At 40.6% G+C, this 17,024-nt stretch overlaps 1 protein-coding gene and 1 non-coding gene across 2 annotated transcripts in view; one reads left to right on the forward strand and one right to left on the reverse strand.

Annotated features, from left to right (window-relative positions):
* The window catches only part of LOC143000136 (putative phospholipid-transporting ATPase IM), a 29,537-nt gene extending 15,439 nt beyond the window's left edge, over positions 1-14,098 (reverse strand). Inside the window, exons 1-4 of the mRNA XM_076149342.1 lie at positions 13,971-14,098; positions 4,495-4,581; positions 3,957-4,015; positions 73-186 (exon numbers count right to left, since the gene is read on the reverse strand). Coding sequence (XP_076005457.1) covers positions 73-186; positions 3,957-4,015; positions 4,495-4,537 — 216 coding nt within the window. The 5' untranslated portion in view covers positions 4,538-4,581; positions 13,971-14,098. The remainder of the gene's footprint in view (positions 1-72; positions 187-3,956; positions 4,016-4,494; positions 4,582-13,970) is intronic.
* trnad-guc (transfer RNA aspartic acid (anticodon GUC)) lies at positions 1,651-1,722 on the forward strand. Its single transcript has one exon. It is a non-coding gene; the product is annotated as a tRNA-Asp (tRNA).
* Positions 14,099-17,024: the final 2,926 nt, after the last annotated feature.

Consider the following 17,024-nt stretch of genomic DNA (forward strand, 5'->3'; position numbering starts at 1 on the left):
TAAAAAAAATCTTTCCTTTTGTCATTTTTGCAGAGAGAAAGGTGTGTGTGTTTGTGTGTGTGTTCCCCTTACCTGAAGTACTAGCAGGAACAGGAAGTAGGCATTAGCGATTCTCTGGAGCTGCTCGAACAGGTTGAGAGGTAGGAAAGTGAAGAGGTTGTACTTAGAGGTCTTGATGGCATTTGTCTGGAGGAGGTATGAAAGGTGGGAGAAGAAAATGAGAAGAACACAGACATTGAGTAACCTAATGGAATATTTCAGTAAATGTCAGTCTTTCAAGCTCTTTGATGACATTTCAAAGCAGATCTCCATTTCCTAACAGTTAGCTGATTCTTCTTTGCTTCATCAGTGTATAAGTGAGGCCACCAAAAAATCCCAAGCAGTAAAAGAGGAAATAAAAAGAGGAAGAACAATGACGAAATAAAAATAAAGCTTGAGAATCTCATCAAACTTTGTTTCCCCAAAGTCTTCATACAGTTGTTGATATTGAATATGTCACATGAGTGTGTGTGAAGATGTGTGTGTCATTTTGTCTGCTGCTTTTGAAATTTCCAGTTAATGGTTACCTTATGTAAAAGTGGCTCTGTGCATCCGGGATGATAAGAGAAAATAAATGGCGAGAAATCAGCTTCATGGCCTAAATAAATATTTGCTTTTGGCTGTGGTTCTTTGGATATTCAAACACCAAAGTGTTGTGTCATTATGTTCCTGTCTGGCTATGACGGAAAGAAAATGAGCAACAACTAAGCATTGAGTCCTGTGCATGAGTACAAATTTGAGGTACTTTTGAATACTTTAACCTCTTGTGAGCCTGATGGTGAGAGAATGTCATGCACTGTGTCAGACTTGTATGGACAAGAAGAGGACGGAGAAGGAGGAGGAGGAGGAGGAGGGAATGTAGGGAGGAGTGGGAGTCGAGGTGGCTTACGCTCATACTGAAGATGTTGTGGGCGTGAGCAGTTTCCTATCGTACAGGACAGCACGATACATGAAACTATGATAAACGCAATGAGGATGTAGGTGATGGTGCAGAAAATATGTGTGAATCCCTTATCAGCTGTTTGTGACAGCAATGAAATGAGATCAGGCAGCCAGGCGGGGTTTATTTCAGGGTAAAGGTTCATGGTAACAGTAGGTGCTACACAGAGAGGAAGAGCTTGCCACAGAATATATACTCAAGAGATATTGACCTAGTGAGAAGGAAGCAGCAGACTCTTAAACAGGCAAACAGTAAGGAGTCATACAATCCTTATCTGGCTGACCTGAGAAGTACAGGGTTATTCAGCATGTGTTGACAGGAAGTAGACCTCATTACAAACAATAGCCATTTAAAAAGTTGGAAAACCATTTGAACATGTTAATTCACCATGAAAAAAGAATTTTCTGGTTATAACACAAGTGAATAACAGTTATAATTCCCTTTCTCAGCCTTAATTCTGCAAAGACATGGAATCGATTTGTGGTCTTCCTGTAATTTCGAAGCTGGAAGTATCCTTAGAAAGAATCTGAGACTACATTTAGATCACGTTTGAGATGTATTCCCCGCAGACCGAACATTGCCTGCGGTGATGTGAAAAAGTGGCCAATCACTATACATGAATATGATGTATGAAGAACTTTCAAAAGTGACGAGGACCCGTCGAATTTCACTCCTCGTTAGTATAGTGGACAGTATCTCTGCCTGTCACGCAGAAGACCGGGGTTCGATTCCCCGACGGGGAGACTTGCTTTATAATATCAGCAATTTCCCTTGCGATAATAAAGTTTGATCTTAACTTAAAGTCAATTCTAAATTCAACTGGCACCCAGTGAAGTTCAGGTAAGACTGAAAAGCACCAAACAGGAAGAATATCTCATTTACGTATGTTTACACATTTATGCATGAATGTTATGCATAAAGAGCTTTAAAAAGTATCGATAACATTTACAAATTCACTTGTTAGTGTAGTGGACCGTATCTCTGCCTGTCACGCAGAAGACCGGGGTTATTAGCCACGTTCTGCCCCAACTGCAAGCAAAGTAGGGACCTATGGCTGAGACAGGAGTAAAGTCATTCCATTTAGAATTTGAAGGAGGCAAGCCAAACGGGAGAATATCTGACTTATCTGTGCTTAGTTCTGGGACATCCAACAGTGCATATCGGCTCAGCAAGCCTTAAGGGAGGCTGATACGTGTAGGGTCGTTTAATGCCTGGTTCACAATACAAGGCTTAACATATCTTATCAAATTTTATTACAACATGTAAAAACACAATGGTAATATTCACAGATTTGGGACTTCAAACATTTGGCCGCAACGTCACACAGATTCCATTAGACGAGCCAGTCCAGAGTCCACAACCCCAAAACGGGAACATCCCCAAAATCTCTTGCATCAGAAATGAGTTGAGTCAAGAAATCACAAAGACTAAATAAGAAATAAAAAGAGAAGATGGAGTCGTTGAGACACCATGGACATGACCTACTGCATAGGTATGTTGTAACTCCAACTGTTGCACACTGCATAGCCTGCGTGCTCGGTGACTCTCTGTGTTCCCCCAGAACTTAAGGATGTTGGGTTGATTTAAAAAAGGTGGCCCAAGCAGGTTTCAGGAAAGATCTCAGGAGGTAAAACGCTCTATCTAGGTTTAAGAAATTTGGTGACGGTGGCTTTGTGGATCCTTGGTACAAAATCTACCAGGTTTCCTTTGTTCTGTTGTGTGAAAAATCCTTGAGCGCTCCTGAAGGCTGTAGTTTAGAGGCTTTGCACCAGGTGGATTTTATGAGGAAGTTGAATGTTTGGCGAATGTAACCCCCTCACTGCTTTATCATCGGACCACACAGCCCACTGACTGAACAGATGTGTGTTTGCCTTACACATGTAAACAAAGGAGAGGAGGATAAATGAATGGATTCTTCCTTTTTGCTGGTTTCTGCCAGTTCCACCCCCTTGCAGATAACAAACCCTGTCATGTCTGCTTCACTGAGCTAAGTTAGCTTAATTTCTGGGAAGAACAACATGGATCAAATCAGTCATATTGGATTAAGGATCTCGGGACATATTTGCTTGATGATACTTTCACTGTGTAGCATTTAGGCCTGCAGGGCTTCAAGATACTGTAAGTGCAGGAGGAATGCATGAGGCAAAAGACAGAAGTGGGAGAGTAAATTATAAAGCCATCAATGTTTTATGTACACAACACTGATTGTTTATATAGTAGAATGTTCCAGAATAACCCCAAGTGCTTTAACCCCAAGATTTAATGGTGAGAGAAATTGAGACGATGCAATTCCGTGGTGTTAACTGTATGGATGGGCTTGGAAATGTTTAGTATCCCTTGAAGGAAACATCTATTTCAAAGCAAAGTATATACATCCAGTAATTTCAAAGAACACATGATCAGTTTAATGTAACGTCTCTATCAAATATGTGTATTAAATGGGATGTATCATCATTTGGACCCTTTCTTATAATTGTATTATTGTTGAAGTTGGTGACATACAATGGGAGAGTGGGGGGGTGTAGATTTTCTTTTATATGTGTCTAAAAAGTGTGTGTTTTTAGATGACTACAGCACACATAGGCTGCATCAGGTTGTAACAAAGGTTATAGTTTGCATCTGAGACCACTTAGGCCCCGGGGCACCACTAAGAAGACAATTAAGAGATCAATCTTACCACACAGAGCACAGAGCACAAAGTCAGCAGGATGACCTTACTCAGTAACAACTCCTAAATCCTGGCTGACATCCAGTCTCCTGATAGCAGCCACTGACACGCCCCAAACACAGCGCTCTTCTCTATATGGTCTCACAATTTCAGCCCAAAAACGAACAGTTTTGTCTGGTAGTTCCTCAAGACTGCACAACGCTTCCTCTTATTTGGGGGCTGGCCACATTTTTAGAGAACAATTGGCTGTCTAAATGATGGCTGGGTGCTTGTGTGAATGGACACACACACGCACACAGGGATACTTACAGCATATTTGAAGGAAAGGTTGTACTCGCGGTCATTGGCTTGGAGTTTCCTCTCCAGCTCTGATCAAAAAGAAAGAGAAATGATCAGAACTCATGTGTTCACTTTGCTCATGTGTGTGTAAAGTGTGTGTGTGTGTGTGTGTAAACTTTGTCACTAGAGTTGTGTTGCTGTCCACCTAGTGAATATACAGTCAACGTTTATAGTCGATTTGGTTAGCCATGGAACCCATTGTTCACTGTCATGTCTACTTTCCCCCAACACATAATTGTCTTCCTGAGCATTTCCACCAAAATGGAACTGGGATTCTAACAAGAAAAGATGGCTCCTGGCAAGAATCCTCAAATAGCAGCACTTGAAGTGGGTCCACATTTCAAACTGATTGAATACATCTGGATAAATGCACATAAATACCTAATAAAACATTGAGGATTTAGGCAATTTAGGATTTTGCAGCATTAGATGCAGACTTTAAATACATGTCTGACTACGAGAATGAAATCTGAAAAATTGTCCTGCAGGTTCCATAGTCACAACCTACCTCTCTCTTTCTTCCCGAGACAGTCCAGCCCAAAGAATGACATCTTCTCTTCCTCTTCTCTTTCTGCTATCTATCCACCATGGTGCTCTGTGAAAGGATAGACAGATGTTACACCACTGGATGAATGATAAGTCTGTGTCACCCAATGTCTCCGCCGAAAACCTACTTATATTCAGCATGCTGGGTATTTAAAGTTCACTGCTCAGTGAGGACTCTGTACACACACCAGCTGCCATTAGACCATTTCCATGACATATGAGGTAATGCTTTCCTAGGAGCATGTGATTTTAATTGACTGTTTGAGTGTCTTGGGTGTTTGCTCTGCTGTGCACAGCTGTTCTTAAGATTTTGTTTCTATTTATTGACAATGAAATATCCGGTTTGACTGAGAGAAGATATGACAGTTGCATCCTGTACATCAACTACAGTTCAAGTATCACTGCAGCAATAGCAGTTGTTTACTTCTGCCTTCTACTTGGATTCCTTTATAGAAAAAATAAGAAAGCCAAAAGTCATTTAAAGAAGAAACAATCCAGTGTTTACAATCCAGTATCAAGCTCAGTGTGTGCGTGTGTGTGTGTGTGTCAAGCCTTCACTTCCTTTTCCCTCCAACAGTTTTAATCAAGCCCTCTTAATGTTTTTCCCATGTAGCAGAGAGTGACTCAGGCACCCCCCAGGCCTCCAATCCACTCATCCAGTCACTCACCCAGGAGCCCTGACGTACAGAAACAGCACCGAGGGCTGTGTCCTACTACACACATACACGCACACACTACTCTCTCGCTTCCTGTTTTCTGGGCATATTTTTGCCCTGCAGAGCATTTCCAATACTTTTTCACTTTTTGGCACAGTCAGATATGTATTGGTGCTCTGAGGGTTCTGGCCCGACACAGTGTGTTTACTAATGAATGCAGTGAGGTTGATTATTTTCTGTGTTGGATATGAAAGACAAACTAGAGACATTTTTGTAAAAAATTATTATTTTTACTCTGTGCCAGCAAAACCCAACATGGTGACCCGTACTGATCATGAAAGTTTCCATATCTGCATTTCCTTTGTTTAGCCACCCTTTCTAATGGAAGTGATACTTTGAATAGTTCTGTTTGACTTTGGAGCCAAAAGTCATAACGATAAGTAAGTTTATGTCAGTTGCAGTTTTAAACATTACTGTTTTGTTAGCATTTCCCAACATCTGATGTCATTTACCCTGGTATTACTCAACTATGTTCCCATAAAGAAACCTCTACACACACCTGGCATATATACATATACACACTGTGTGTGTGTGTGTGTGTGTGTGTGTGTGTGTGTGTGTGTGTGTGTGTGTGTGTGTGTGTGTGTGTGTGTGTGGGTGGGTGTCTGTGTGTGTGTGTGTGCATGCATGCATATGTGTCAAAATAAACCTGGGGTCATAAGTGACAGACATATTGGTGTGTGTATTTGTGTTTCTGTGAGTGAGCGTGTGTGTGTGTGTGTGTTGAGCAAGTCCGAGTATTGCTATTTAGGATTCCCAGACAGGAAGCAATGGTTTTTGCCATCCCACCCCTAAATGGTGGTTGCCAAGGTAACGTCAGTGCAGGAGCTATAAATATCACCCATATGTGTGTGTTGAAGAATGTGTGTTTTAACAGGAATGCCAAGGCCATGGAAGGCCATGGAAAAATACACACATACGCTTTGTACCTGGACACATGAGCAGGCCTGTGTATCTGCATCCCAGTTGTTGCGTCTGCAAATGTGTATGTGTGGGTTGCGTTATGTCAGTTTACACTCACACAAACACACACATACACACACACATACACTAACTATAACATCCTAGCAAATATCCACTTTGTCAAAGTCCCACCAAAACCACTAAAGCAAACATTCAAAGCAAATATTCAATCATCCACTTTACAGCTCCACTAAATGATCCACTCAGTTTATTCCACAGTCAAAGGTGATCTGACGCAGAGGGGCGTCTCAGCGCCCACGCGTCAGCACTTTACAACTGGAAAAAGTGAGACTTATGTCCAACAGTTATCATGTCGAGGCTTTAATGCTAAATGTCAAAGTATTTTTTTTTATTCCAGGGCTGGTTAAATAAAAAAGTGTCATTAAGATTAAGATTAAGAGACTTCATTTGTCATGGCACTATGCCTTTACTTACTGTGCTGAATAGCAACACAGAGCAACTCACTATAACAATGCTTAATAGATTGCCTGCAATCACAATGCAGGCAATCTGTTCATACTTAACACTTACTACGCAGACTTCATCCACAATACACAATACACGTATCTGTGTATCTGTAGAAAATAACATTTTATTCTAGAAATCTTGCCTTAAGACAAGTCTAGAAATGGTAATTTGTCTTAGGTAAGCTACTGTCCTTCTAACAGGTCTCATATTTGAACATTAAGCTGGAATAATCATAACAGTGATAATTTTTACTCTGAGAAACCTATAGATCTGTAGTGTTGGTTAAGTTGTCGTTTAATTGAGCTGCAAAGCCACAGTGGAAACATTTGGGGTTAGAAGGAGGAGGGAGGAGATGCAGGGGTTTAAACAGAACATGGTGCGGTCTAAGTTCAACCGCATTTACCAATAAAAAACGGCAGCACCAAGGTAGAGACCTGTATCTGTATCTTCCACTTTCTTTTCCACAGAAAGTTCTCAAGGCCCTTTTACTGATTTAAGTGTAGGCAGCAAACAAATGCATTAGTGTCATTCAGGTCAAACAAAAGTGTGTAACACTATCCCAGTGTCACAGTCACCTGTGACTGGCTGAAGAGGTCAGAGGTCGTATAGATGAATGGGTGTCTTGTCTGTCTCTGTGATCTCTGGTTTCTCTACCAAACAGTGTTCTTTTATCAAACTGACTCCTTGTTTGCTCCTGAAAGAAAGATCCTTTTCCACTCGGTGCACGTGGGCATTCAAATGTACCTAAGTATGTGTGTGTGTGCACAGGCGCAGGTGTGTGTGTGTTTTTGTAGACAGATGGCAGTGTGTTCAAATGCCCAAAGAGCCCTTTTGAGTTATTGTGTGTTGGCTGTAAGTATGTACAGCACTACAACGTTACACAGTCTCAGGTTAACAACTAACAGCAGTCAGAGCTTGAAGAAACAAGCTCATGTAAATTAAACTGTCAACTATCTCAATTGATCAATAGTATATGGATGAAAACGTTTTAAAAAAAAAAAGTTATAATTATGTAATTTCTCCATTTAGAATTTTTGCATCGCCACCAATTTTAGCTGTTTGTCACAAATTGTACATGTAGCATTTCTGGACCAAGCTGACTAAAAGTTTTATCTTATTTGCCAGTTTGAAATTTGAGAGGGTGTGGCTCTGTCTAATGCAAGGGCACTTTTTGTGGAGTCTAGAAAGCTAGGAAGAGCTTGTGAATGTTTATTGTCTATTGTAACCAAATCCACTTCTTCTGCAAAAAGTGTTATCAGTTGACCTGATGGTAACGCTATAACAAAACTTTTGTCAATAATGTCTGATCCTGAAAGTGTAGAATCTGAATACATTTTGGGATTGACACAACATTTATGTATACAATGTTTGGTCCAAGTCTGACAAAGGTTATCAATGAAACACGCAGTCATAATCCCACATCGTGAAAGATAACCTTTGTGTTCTCGTTAAAGCACCCAACCAGACGTTACTTTATTATACCGTGATAAATTTGTGACGTGGGCATAGTATCTCAAGCATGTCTTGATGGGAAATGTTTTAATCATACTTCACTATGAGCCCTTATAACCGCTGCTGAGAACTGAATTGGTCGTGCTTCCTTAAAGGAAACAGGTGCAGTTGTATTTGTTGGGACATCAGGCCAGAGCAGAGGTAAAGCTTCTGGGGGTTGGAATCCCGGATCAGAACTGCATCCTCGGACCACATGTGCCTCAAAAAAAGAACTTCCTTATGCTACAACTTCATACCATCACTTCCACATCAGCTAGTTGAGTACGTGGCAGAAATGTGACTAATCTAGTTTTTGAGTATCCTCTTGTCACCAAAGGTCCCTCTCTATACATTCTAACGATCCACACCGTCCCCATAACTCCTTTCACTTTAGCATCTTGACCACCATCAAAATCCTGGTCCAGCCATTTATTTACACCCCATTACACCAACTTTATGAGGCACGTCCAAACTTGTATCACAACTAAAATAACACGAAACCCTCGTGCAACTACTTCAAAAAACTGAGCATGATAAGAGCCGTTACATAATAGTTTCCAAGAGCAAATAATCAGACATATACACACACAGTAGATTAGTCAGTAGAGACAGGTGTTGTATTTCTGGGACCACATGTTATTTGTCTGTGCGAGTTTGTTTGACACTAAAATGAGCAATGTGGTAAATGTAAACCAGTTTGGGGGGGAGGACCTAAGGAAGGACCACAGAGCAGAGATTTGGATTTTTGTGTTTCTAGGTGAGAGAAAGAAACCTTGCCTAAATCTTAACACAAGCCCAAGTGAACCCATGCTGCAGTGTGCAACATTCCACAACCATCCTTCTCACAATTTCTCTTTCAACAGGTACTTGTCTTATCAGTGTTCCCAACTATTAATAGCTTCCATTCCCACTGTAACTTCCAGAACAGTCTCAAGACGTTACTGTCACTTAGAATTATTGCAACTTCATTGGTATTACGTCACTTTTCTTGAGAATTTCCTGATCAGCTTCCTTGTGTGTATGACGGTATCTGCAGTACTCAAACTGGACACTTAGATCATTGGCTGATTTGCAGATCTCTTTAGGAGTGATAGAAAATAAAATAAATAAATAAAATAGCGACACACAGCTGTATGGTCAACAGAACGGGTTTTGTAAATCGCTCTGATCAAAGCTTTTCTGTTGAAATACATGGAAACTCCCCTGTGTGAATACCACACCTACAACTACACACTCTCTGAAAATAGTGTATGTGTGTTTCTGTGTGTGTGTGTGTGTTGTCTTATAATACACAAACAGTGTTGCTGTTAATGTATTTTCAATTGTCGGAAATGATTGATGATAGAAGGGTCGCGCTAATTGGCACTGACAGTAACTCACAATGTTTGGAAAAAGGATCTAAAACACTTTTAAGGCGGCACTGATGATTTGTAAGCCATTAAGGCGACACTGATCAAGCATGGAGGAAGTCTTGCAGGCTAAAACATCCGTCTCTCCATCCATTCTCTGTAAGTGCCTCATCACTCTGGATCGGGCTCCAGTCCATCACAGGGCTGACACAGGTTGAGAAGCTGATTCACATTCACACAGACGGGCAAATCAGAGTTTCCTGTCCACCTCAGAGAAACTAAACGTATGCCTGGATGCACGACAGGCATGTGAGTAAAGTAATTGTCTACCAATCAATCATTCAATGTCGACCTTTATTGGTCTTTTACAAGGATATTTGGACAGGTGAAACAAAGAGTAAAGTAGCTGTAACCTTGAACAACTTGTGCCATTAAGTATATCCTTCGTAAAGTATTGCCAAGTCTGTGTATCTACTACACTTTCTCATCTGTGTGCAAATGTAAATAAGACATTCATGGTTGAATGCTGCTGACTTTATGAATGTGATTGTTGCAATGGTTTGTGCACTGTAGAAATGTTCTTTGGCACAAAGTGAGCACAGTGGCTAGGTAAGCTTTAGGTTTGGACAAGAACAAGTTCAATCCCACAGTGATTGTTAGACTCAACCACAGATCTATCTAGGTCATTGCTCCAAGTGAAGAAATGAGCAACACTCTTCTTTTGCAGAGGGGGTTCTGGATTTCACTGTTTAACCACAGGTTTCTACTCTCAGCCTTAGAGGAAGCTATAGAACACCCAGTGCCTGCATGCGCTTCCTGCACTAATGCCGTTCAACGAAACAATTACACATTTTGTTCTTCTTTTCATTGATAACAGTTTCAAATATGCACCAATGAGAATAAATACATCACACAAATGCTCTTCTTCTCATTTAAATCTAAAATTAAACTGTTCTAACTTGAAAGCAGATGTATTCAAACCTGCTGACTGCTGTTCTGAGCATATGACCAAATCTGCTAGACATGAGGAACTGATTCTATCTTCCCACGTTAAACAAAGTGAGAGAAAACCCTGTATCCAGATCTGCCTCTAAATCTCATCAACCAAAGGCTCATCCAGTGTTGTGGACTTGAGATCCAGGACTTTGCTGACCACTTGATATCTAAGTGAGCTCAGACTTGGACATCACTGACTTGTGACCAGACCTGGACTAATTTGTGACTAAAACTCAATTCAATTTCATTTGTGTAGCCCAATATCACATAATGGACACAGAGTTTTGATATCTTCCTCAGCCATCGTCGTCGTCTCTTCTCCACCGTCACACTGCTTTACTGTTTTGTTGCCTACTGAAGCACACAGATCACAATCTCCTCCTCCGCTAACCACAAAAGTCACATATGAATAAGACGGAGAAAACCTATTGTACACGTACTGTGTATTAGTTAGTTCTTAAAAGTTAGAAAAGTTCAAATATGGACCTCAACCAACAGCGAACGCCCAAATTTGTTTTCCGTTTTGGCAACCCATAACACAGCCAGCCAGCAAGAGGTCCTGCTATTGTTTGTCCATTTCCCCCCATCAGATTTCCCTTACACAGTGTTGAAATGAGCATGAAATCTGCTACCATCTATCTGACAACTGGGTTAAACAAACAAACAAAAGGTTCCATGCAGGCAGCAGGGGTTTTACAAAGTCACTGTGGGTTACTCATTAATGATAAGCAGCGATGTGTTTGACTGTGACTGTGAAATAGGAAGCTTAAAATGTCAGATATCGCATTCTTCTGTGATTCATTCGTGCCGATTTGCTTTCTAATGGAGACAAAATGAGTCCTGAAACGTTGCCGCTGGGACATTTGAGCATTTTTAGGGGAATTCTGCCTGCATGAACCCTTTTTGAACTCTAACACTCTTTATCATATTAATTCACTATGCATTGGCCTCTTCTGACCTTTTCCAATTCTTAATTATTAACAAGGACAGACACCATCAAAGCAACAACGGAAAAGTGAGAAGCTGTTATATGACAAAGGCACAACTCAGCATCTGTGCTTTGAGCAAGCTGGAGCTCCCAAACGTATGAGAAGGTCCAGACAATCAACCTATGAATTATTCACTTGACCTCTCGGGTCACAAAGCCACTCCTTCTCTCATCTTACCTGATCAAAAGCCTGACATTTTGATTGACCTATTAAGATACATGTATCATAGTGGCTCAGTCTCAACCCCGTCTGAATAACCGTGACCTTCTGTGTCTTTGTGCTCGAGACAGAAACTTGGATTTTGACCCACAGTCAGTTCATGAAACTTTCATGAGGCACGATTTCTTGGCTGAGATCAAATTCACCTCATCGTGGCCAAACAACTTATTACTATTTTGTCAGTGATTATGCTCACTGACAGATTTACTTAGACAGGACAGCTCACAGATATCAGTTGAGGAACACTCCCATTTACCTTCACCTGGGTTCATTTCTGTTAGATTCATTTCATTCACGTTTGATTTCACACCTTTTTCTCATTTCTATGGACCAAACATCTGAAACCTAAACACATCATGAGTAGAGGACCACACACGGCATTAAGTCAAGTCAAGTCAACTTCATTTCTATCGCCCAATATCACATACAAAGTCTCAGAGGGGTTTACAGACCCACAACATCAGGAAACATAAAAGCCTTTATTGTGAATGTAATCATTTATAAAGGGACTCAACCAAACCAAAATGACTACAAATCACTACCATTCCCCAGATCTAAACTAAATGGCTGTTCGTGTAAAGTTATGTAACTGTAGCAAGCACATATTAAAATTTATATTCACTTTTCCATGTCAGTAATACAATTAATAACTACACAGATCAGTTAAAACAAATTACAACCATAAAATGCCAATTCTGTGCTCTTACCATCAACTTGGGATGGTCGGAGCATTTCAAGCAAGAGTCTGCAAACGGTAAACAGAGAAACTGATTCTTGGGGAAATCTGGCTCAAGGATTCTGTCATTACATACAAATAAGGAATTTGTTTCCAATGTCCTATAAAGACCATAATTGGAATGAAATTATAATTAATCCACTTAGTTTCACACTGAGTTTATGTGACTGTAAAGGGATTAACTCCAGCATCTAGGAGTCTCAGTCTAAGTAAGCTTCAGTTCCTTACCTCTTCTCTCATATTGCAATGAAACAACATGACATAGAAAGTGGGAGAACAGCTGAATCCTATTTACTACCATTTAGTACCAAATACTATGTGTGCATAGAAAAATAGTCTGTCACTCAAAAGGGGTGCCAGGTCTCCTTTTTGCCCACATTCTTGCCAACATTTGGTCCATCTGTGTTGCTCACACTCTCACTTCTGTATTCTAAGTCAGTCTGAATATGAAACACCACAACACAGCAAGGCATTAGAGGAATCCTGGAATACACTAATGAACTGACAGTTATCATCACACACAAGATGTAAACCTGGAGCGATGACAGTTGGACTGAAAGGGGAAGTTAATGCTGGACTCTCTCTCTCTCTCCCTCTCTCTCCCTCTCTCTCTCGAAACTTAAGTGTCAAATATCAAAAAGACTTAAACAAATTGCGTGTGAAGAAAGTTGAGGACCTGAAAAGCTTGAGACTGTTTTCTTAGCCAATTTATAAACAAAAAATATTTAAATATGATTAAGATATTTTTTTTACTATTATTATTAGTTGTAGTAGTATATCACTGAGCAAACTATAGGAGTTATTTTACATATATATATATTCTCCTTTAGGTTACAAGGAGATGAGAACTAAGATACAACATACTGATTTAATTTTCAAATCATCTGCATTTTTAATTGAATGACCTATGACATCACTGTGTGTACAGAGAAGTATACAATCATAGCCATAATCATCCCATAAAGGTGACCTTTAACCGTCCTTCCCCTTTACGACTTTATCAGACAGATGCTGTGCTTTAGTTTGTTCTCTGAGTCGTTAACGAGGTGAAACTCTACAATCATGTGGCACCATCTCAAGAACGATAAAAGCAAACTGCAGTCACAAAAAAAGTTTGACGAACTAGGCAAACAAAGTTTAGGGTCGAATTGCTCGCTTTTCTCCCGGAGCCTTGTGTATGTTTCCGCTTGCAGCAGCCGGCTAGTGTGCCTCTGCTGTGGAGGAGACATCTGCTTGTTCGTACCATCCTGGAGAACAAAACTCTTATTTTCGAACCCAGAAAGCCATGGCCGAGGAAAGTGAAGAGAGAGAGACAACGGGATTTCTTACGCACTCGTCACAACTTCCTGTTCGTCTTTGCATGCGACTTTTCTCTCCCTTTTCTCCTCCATCTGTCTCCTTTCTGAGTTAGTTCTCCTCACCCAGCAGACCTCCCTCCCCTCCCCGGCTTAGCGTCACTCCTTCCCCGCTGGAGGTGAGCCGAGCGTCGCTGCCGTGCCGCGCGTGCTTACCGTGCTGCGTCCTGGCTGCGTGCGGCTGCGTCCCTCCGCGGTCCCGGCGATACAACACACAGTCTCTCCCCCTTAAACAGCAGGAATAACCCTGGGCTAATGTTTTTCTCCAGCCCTCCTCTCCTCCTCCTCCGCCGCTCTTCCTCCCTCTCTCATGTCCCCCCTACTTCCCTTCCGTCTTCCACGCCTCCCTCGCCCCGTGTCCACGCTCCCCGGTTCTGTTTAGCACAATTCCCACTAAACTTGACTCACTTCCCGCTTTGTGTTTGTGATGCGCACAACCACACTTTCTTTCTTTCTTTCTTTCTTTCTTTCTACTTACTTTTTTGTTAAGGCTAAATTCACGTTTTTGAATATACAAGCTTAATATGCAAAGTAACCCACTAAGGATGTGTACTTTATTGTTAATATTACATCTATTATGATTCATGGCAACGTTACTATTCCTAAGCTACTTCTGTGAACCTGACAGTCACTCATTACTACTATAATTGTATCATGGCAAAAGGAGAGACCACATTCTACAAATCAGACAGTGTTTAAAATAAACAGTATTCATCCTAACTAACAGTAGTGCACTCAGTGGAATACACAAACTACAGTGAGTGCTTGCTGCAGTGATCCTCATATAGTCAGCGGTGCATGTGGCTACAGTAGTGAGTAAATACACACCTGTTAGTGTGTGGGAGGTCAGGTAAACAGTGTGTGGTGTGTGTAAATGTGTGTTGTTGGAACAGCCCTTTGGACCCTTCAGCCTGCATTTACTGTATTATGTATCAGTGCTGATCAATTATTCACTGTGATAGTTCTTGGTATGATTCAGCCAAACCTCTGTGTCAGGAAGCGATGGACATACATATAGAAAGACAAACAAGACTTGGATTACTGAGCAGTGCAACTGGACACATTTCCAGGGGCCTGACAGCTCAGGGGGCATAGAGACAGAGCCTGTTGTACGATTGATACTGCCATTAACTGTCCCACATTTGAAAGTCTCATGATGTTTTCTGTTCCCTTTCTAATACATTTGAATGTTGGGACAGCAAAGCACATTTGGCTCTTTAACCTTATCTATCAGCTACATGCAAGATAATTACAGTATTGCCATCAAGTGGTAAAGAAAAGCAATGACAATAACAGAAGGGGGTATTATGGGGATTCCCTGGCCTATGGTACATGGTGGCATTTTTTCTTCTGTGTATATTTACTTTCCTAATACTCTAACAAACAATATCGGTGACCATTTCTCCATTGATTAACAAGAGAAAGGTACAAGTAATGATTGTGTTCCATGCTGGTCTTTGTGTTTTTTCAGTCTTATCCTTCCAGACGACAGAACAAAAATAGAGAAAGCACTACATAATTGTAATTTGTTGAGTCTGTAATCGTTTACTCATGGAAACGTAATACCTATTTGTTCCAGAGCAAGGTCCAGTGATCAGGGGTTAGGGGAGCAGTTCAGTCCTTTAAAACACTGTTAGGGATGACAGATTCATGTATTTTTGGGTTGGATGACCTCAAGGACACGACGATTTACTGTGGGACTTCCTGTCTGTTGCAGAGTTTCAACCTTTTGTCCTGCCGATTACTAATTACTGCACGATCCCAGTGTTAAAACAATTAAACAATGCCACAAATAAATATTTCAAAAACAAAAACTATAGAAACCACTGCTTTCATTTTTTAAACATTTTATATACAAAATAATATCCGTATATTCACCATATATCACAATAGAATATTGATAAGTACTTTACATACATTTGATCCATTTTCATATTTGACAGTACATACATTAAAAATGTCACAATTCTAGCTTACTTTGATTCTATACAATAAATACATGCTCTGTTCATAGGCTTTTTCTTTTTTTCTTTTTTAAACTGAAAATAATCTTTTTAACAGAGTGCAAGACTTCAGTTGTCAATGCAGTGGGTGATCAAGGTAGAACCCCCATTTCTGTCTTATCCTGTGTCCATTCTCTAGACATGTGTTGGATATAAAACAGCTGAATTGAAGAAAACAAAGCTCTGCTGTCTTATTTCACCCCAGGTCACTGAATCAAGTTGGTTTAAAATGGGATTCAAGCTCAGTCCCTTTTGCAGGTGAAGCCAAAGTGCTGCAGTCATTTGGCAAATGTGAAGTTAAAAGTGGGAGGTTTACAACGGCTACCAACACAAACGCTTGTGTTCCTTGGCACATGGTAAACAGAATGCACATCAGCCTGCTCACACACTGGCATGTCTGTATATCAGATCTATTTTTCATCTTTGTGGTGCATCTACATGCAAACATGATGAGCCTGTGGGATTCATTTGTTCTGAGCCAATGAAAATCTGTAAACGCAGAGGAACAAACACAAGCTCTGTATCAAGACCTTACCTAATACTGCATCCTTTTTCATGATCACTCCTATGCAGCTGTCAATCTAACTTCCAGTCAATTCTGTTTGGCAGGTAAACAGGTTTCACAGTCACAGTTTAACCCTTGGCAAAAACAAAAGACAACTGTGGATGATCTGTGACATTTTGCATTCATCTGAGATCGTAGGGGCCTAGAGGAACATATTTCTTCCCATGTCTAAATGGTCAGCTATGGTTAACGATGGGAGGGGTTTAAGGCTGGGTTGTGGAAATCATATGAATTATTTATACATAAATCAGAAACATTTTGACCTTTAAGATATGTGCGTGACTGCGATCCAAACTGTTTTTGACATTGTCCTATATTTATCAGTGAAAAGGCCTCACGCTCATACAGAACAGTACATCAGATCCATTTCCTCCAGCTGTCCCATCACATCGTCATTGGATTCATACAGTATCACTCTTTTAAAGCTAATACCTTGTTCTTATCTTTTCATGTTGTCAGGTTGAGGGGCCCAAACCTCTTCATTCCAATTTAACAAACATGCTGGGCTGTCACCTTGGGGACGAAAACGTAAATTGATGTTGATAATGGTTAAATGGTCCATATCAACATTTGAAGAGAGAGACTCTAAATGTACGTAATTTATTGAATGTGAATCATAACTACACCGTTTTTGAAGAGTCC

This window comes from Genypterus blacodes, unplaced genomic scaffold, assembly GCF_046128005.1.
Source record: "Genypterus blacodes isolate CSIRO-AG114 ecotype Tasmania unplaced genomic scaffold, CSIRO-AGI_Gbla_v1 ptg000045l_1, whole genome shotgun sequence".
Classification (NCBI taxonomy): Eukaryota; Metazoa; Chordata; class Actinopteri; order Ophidiiformes; family Ophidiidae; genus Genypterus; species Genypterus blacodes.